Genomic DNA, 5,298 nt, shown 5'->3' with positions numbered 1-5,298 from the left:
ATATTGAATACGTGCAACATCCCTCATGCCTAGCACCGGCTTGAGCGGTACTCAATTCTTAACACTTAACAGTGCTGGCATCAATGATCCCGAAGGACCAGAAAAATATAACAACACTGAAGTAAGGTACGGGGCAACTTTTAACAGCTGCCTCTCAGCACTCCACCTGCTGTTATGATATTTATAGTCCTTAAAAATGTTATAAATGTGTTTTTCACTTGCTTTTAGAAATGTTTTATGACTTTGACATTTAGGGGTTCCTTTATTTAGTTATTAATTGTGGAACGACCACTTCATGTCCGGACTTTGGTTAAAGTCGATGACTTTTAATCCAGTTACCTCTCTGGCGTGGGTTCGACCCCCGAGAGATGTGTTGTGTAAACACTAAATAATCAAAAGATTGCACTGGTTCTTCAATAACGTTGTTTTATTTCTGATTACCGGAAGTCAACTCATATAATGACGTCAAATACAATAACATATAAAAAGGCTCGTCACGCTAAACGTGACGCTAATATTGGCGCAATTAACTCAGTACATACATATGTACGTAACACTCCGGGGGCCACAATGCTTGTTCAAGATCATATCAAATAAAATAATAATTGTACAAACTGAATTCAATGAAATGAAGTATTGTAACTTAGAAACTATGAAATCAGATATATCTAGTGAATTAAATTACAAGTTCGATCGATCAATTAAATTCATAAACTGTCTCTGATAGTAAACCACTATTGCAATTAGTTTCAAATCATTGTTATTATACTCTTATTGTAATTAACCGGTAAAGTTTCACTGATTGTATATAACGCATTGCAAATGTCACTTTATATTTTAAAGGCATGCGCGAAAAATTGGTGCCGGCAAAAGCACGTGAATCACGTGTACAATGTTACTTCAGTTTTAGTGAGACTCTCGTAACAAGGTTAAGTATTTGTGTTTCCATCTTGAAAAGAAACGTTCAAGCGTTGCATCTATGAGTATGTACAGTTCCTCGACAGGCTCATTTAATCCCCTTGTCGTGAGTTCTCTGTCGTCTGGGTAAACAGGGGAGGTAATCCTGCGTCTGCATAGTAGATGAGATGGGTCTATGAGATATGTGTACATGAATGTATAGATAAGTGTGCGGTCATTTATAACACATATTTTCTCCGAGTCTTTTCTCACAGGATGGTGGGGCATAGTTCTGGGTCTACTTATATGTTCGTTTCGTGATATAATGTAGTGGTCATCTTTCTGTGGTAAATTGTCAACATAATTTTCTTTACTGTACGTAATGCTATTTTCTGAATATTCTCTTGTTTTCTCAAAGTTTAACTGTTGGTTTGGTTTCTGTTCAACTCCAATGGACTCCACCTCCCAAAATTTCTCTAAATTTACAACATCTTGTGTTTTCATAGTAATAACGTTCATCATGGATACGGGAATCGACGTAGAATTTATTAGAGTACCTGTTTTCAATGGTCCTGATAGAAGGTATCCGATTTTAGACAGTATAGCTGTAGGCCCGTCACCTCTGATAACTTCATCTTGTACTACGTCCCAGTAATGATCAGCACCAATAAGAATCTCGATATCAAAATCTTCATCTCCTGAGACTGGGTGTGCGAGTTTGAGCCCTTTCAGGTAAGGAAGGTGACCAGCATGTTTGTGATAAGATTTCAGTGGCATGGAAATTTCAGGCACTATCAAAACATTTATAGGAATATTTTCTTCTGCTGTTTCTAAATACACGGTTGCTCTGCTTAAATGTCGTACGCGACGCTCTGTGTCTCCGAAACCCGACATGTATAAAGTTTCACTTCCGGTGGGCTCCAATTGTAATTTTTGGGCTAGGTGTTCACTTATAAATGAACTCTGGGAACCTTCATCAAATAGGATATTGGCAGAAATGGAGGTACTTTTTGAGGTTACCATGGAAACTGCTGTCTTTAATAACACAGGACCTGGTGTGGTAGAGTGAGCAGAATGTAATACCGAAGTGGAGTTCTTTTTCTCATTGTTGATAACAGGATACTTATCTGTAGATTTGGCTTCTTTTTCTACTCCACAAATACTAGTATGATGTCTGCGTGAGCATATTTTACACTTAAATTTAGACTTACAGTCTGTAATCTTGTGGTTTCCCAGACAATTAAAACATAGCCTTCTCTCCTTCACTATATTCATTCTCTGTTCACGATCTTTAAATTTTGCACAGTCTATACAAGAGTGCTCTCCCTTACAAAACACGCATCTTTGTCTATGTGATCGTAAGTTGCTTGGTATGGGTGTATTTTTTCTTTCTGTTCTACTAGAATCAGATTTTGTTAGAAAAGTTGCTGTCGGAATGAAGTCTTGAGGGGTATTCAGCAAATTTCCAGCGTCTAAAATATTGATTTCATTCAGTATACATTTCATCAATTCACGCAAAGTCCACGACTGTATCCCGTGCGCACGTGTAATGTTTGTTCTGACATCTGGTTGTAGTTTTTGAAGGATAACCGGTGTAAGTAGTGAACCGTATGTGGTCTCATTCTGATTCAGTGAAGCTAATGCTCTGATATATGTCTCTGTTGTATTATAGAATTTTCTAACACTCTGTATAGTGTACCTGGGTGCTGGAACTTCTAGTAATGCTTTCATGTAAGTTTGTATAATTCTGTCCTTTTGACCATATCTCTCATGTAATAATGAAATAGCCTGTTCATAATTAACATTCGTTAAGGCAAATCCAGCTATTGTTTGCAAAGCTTCATTTTTAAGACACGACTTCAAGTAATTGAATTTCTGTACGCCGCTAAGTGAAAGATTCGTGTGTATAGCAGACTCGTAAGAATCCCAGAATGAACACCAGTCAAGGACATTTCCGTCGAACTTCGGCAAATCTAACTTTGGTAATTTGTGATATACTGAGCTTTGAGATAAGGACGGTAAGAAATGCATCTGGGAAGTATTCTCGCTGATACCTGGCGCACACATCTCGGATGTTTCGCTTGATACGGACGCTTGAAATGGCTGAGCATTAGGGTTAAGAGCTGGGGAATTGTAGTTCAAATTTGAAATTGATACCTTCCTAAAATCATGTATCTTCTGTATCTTGGTCTTTAACATGTATATATACTCATCATGCTCAAGAATTTCTGTTTCTATTTGTTCTTCCTCTTCGTCTAGAAAAGAATCAAGGATCTTTTCGTGAATCTCCGTGATCGTCTGCTGTTTCTGTTTGAGGGAATCAATGATCGTCACAAGTTCCTCGTAATCGGCTGCCTCCCGCTGAATTATCTCGAATTTGTTCAGGAGTCGTGTAACTGCGCCTTTGTGACCCTTCTGTACAGAACGTAATTTTGTTGCCATAGTGTTATCCGGTTCGCGGGACCAAAATGTTGTGTAAACACTAAATAATCAAAAGATTGCACTGGTTCTTCAATAACGTTGTTTTATTTCTGATTACCGGAAGTCAACTCATATAATGACGTCAAATACAATAACATATAAAAAGGCTCGTCACGCTAAACGTGACGCTAATATTGGCGCAATTAACTCAGTACATACATATGTACGTAACAAGATGCTTTGGTAATTTAGCACGTCGCAAGGTAGTCTAGTACTGGTGTAACTCTCCATGAACGATGGTTAGGAAACTACCCGCCTATATGACTGAATTACTGTTGGGAAAAGGAGTAAAATGAAACAAACAAACTTACTCCGCTTCCTAGTGTCTGATATGATGATCGAAGTTATTGAAGTATAATTTAACTGGTTGTGTGCATGATTTGAGAAGTGACAGTCCAAGGCGATTTTTATGCTCATTTATTCGCATCTGTTCACAAAACAAGACAATAATTATAGATCTTTCAACACTATGTAAATGTTTGAATTTGCATGTTTCAAATAAAATTTCAATACACGAAAATATCTTGTTCAAGGAGATTGCACGCATTTCTGTTTTTTTTTTTATTTTCAATCAAATATTAAACTGACGAAGATCATATTTTTCACTTGCTTTTAGAAATGTTTTTAAATGACTTTGACATTTAGGGGTTCCTTTATTTAGTTATTAATTGTGGAACGACCACTTCATGTCCGGACTTTGGTTAAAGTCGATGACTTCTAATCCAGTTACCTCTCTGGCGTGGGTTCGACCCCCGGGAGATGCTTTGGTAATTTAGCACGTAGCAAGGTAGTCTAGTACTGGTGTAACTCTCCAGGAACGATGGTTAGGAAACTACCCGCCTCTATGACTGAAATACTGATGGGAAAAGGCGTAAAGTGAAACAAACAAAAAACAATGTCCGGACTTTCGTGTCCCTCCTGCTTTTTGTTAGGTGCCATACTGAAAGCATTTGCAGTAGTCCAGTGTGACTGTATTTTGTCGTGGGTTGAATTCTCTTAAAGACGCTTTGCATTTTTGTTCTTATATTTTTCCTGTTCCACTGCCACAATGCATGTGCGTATTTCTTTGATTTGTATGTTCCCCAGGTCTTAAATGAAAAAGCATTGTGGAACATAATGGAACTTATCAAAATAGCTTTACTAAAGTTGCAAGAAGAAAACATATAAAAGAGTACTGTTATCATGAACAAATCTTAATTGATACTACTCAACCATAGCTAAGCACCATAAGTTAATGTTTATATTATCACAAGTTTTAAAACCGTTTTTTTTCCAATTTTTAAAAATTCTGACTCAGCAATGTTTAGGTAGTCCCCTGACATTAATCCGTTAGCATGGTTGACATGATTTTTATTGGGGGGGGGGGGGGGGGGGGGGGGGGGCGGTATACAGTCACATGTCTTTTGTTATACGGCGACATTACCGGCTTATCTTACATCTGTCACTTTGATATGGCAAATACTAACATAAGGCGGCATTTGAGAGAAGCAGAGTTATGGAGGGCAGAAGGAATCGTGCAGCTTTGGGCATCTTCCACCAGGTTAGTGCGGCATTTGGTGTACACCACACCGTTATCACCAAAGCCTTGGAGAGATACCGGCTACATTTTATACCCGCCAGGAAGTATGCTGGAGGTCAGCAAAGGGTCATCACACCAGCTCAGGTTCGGTTTTTGGTCGTTCAGATATGTCGTGCAAGGTTTTTGACAGAAATGACTTTGCTTATGCTGCGGGGATCCGTGTTTCCACTGAGACGGTACGTAGAAGGCTGCATGAAGGTAATTTGCGGTCGAGAAGACCATGCATACGTATCCCCTTGACGCGTCGACATCGCCCGGCCCGTTTGGAAATGGACCATGGAGCATACACTTGACCATGCAGCACTGGAGACAGTTCTGTTCACTGATGAGTCCAGGTTCTA

At 38.8% G+C, this 5,298-nt stretch overlaps 1 protein-coding gene across 1 annotated transcript; it reads right to left on the bottom strand.

Annotated features, from left to right (window-relative positions):
* Positions 1-906: 906 nt before the first annotated feature.
* Positions 907-3,339, bottom strand: LOC132752597 (uncharacterized). Its single transcript, XM_060742933.1, has one exon. It carries the CDS (start codon positions 3,337-3,339, stop codon positions 907-909), a length of 2,433 nt encoding a protein of 810 aa, XP_060598916.1.
* Between the last annotated feature and the right edge of the window lie 1,959 nt (positions 3,340-5,298).

The sequence above is a fragment of the Ruditapes philippinarum genome, unplaced genomic scaffold (genome assembly GCF_026571515.1).
Source record: "Ruditapes philippinarum isolate M1 unplaced genomic scaffold, ASM2657151v2 ctg24879_1_1_1_1, whole genome shotgun sequence".
In the NCBI taxonomy this organism is placed as follows: domain Eukaryota; kingdom Metazoa; phylum Mollusca; class Bivalvia; order Venerida; family Veneridae; genus Ruditapes; species Ruditapes philippinarum.
The sequence above is the reverse complement of the archived record's forward strand: the minus strand, read 5'-3'. Positions and strand labels throughout refer to the sequence as shown.

Excerpts from the sequence above, each read along its gene's own strand:
- LOC132752597 (XM_060742933.1), bottom strand. The coding sequence starts at position 3,339 with ATGGCAACAAAATTACGTTCTGTACAGAAGGGTCACAAAGGCGCAGTT.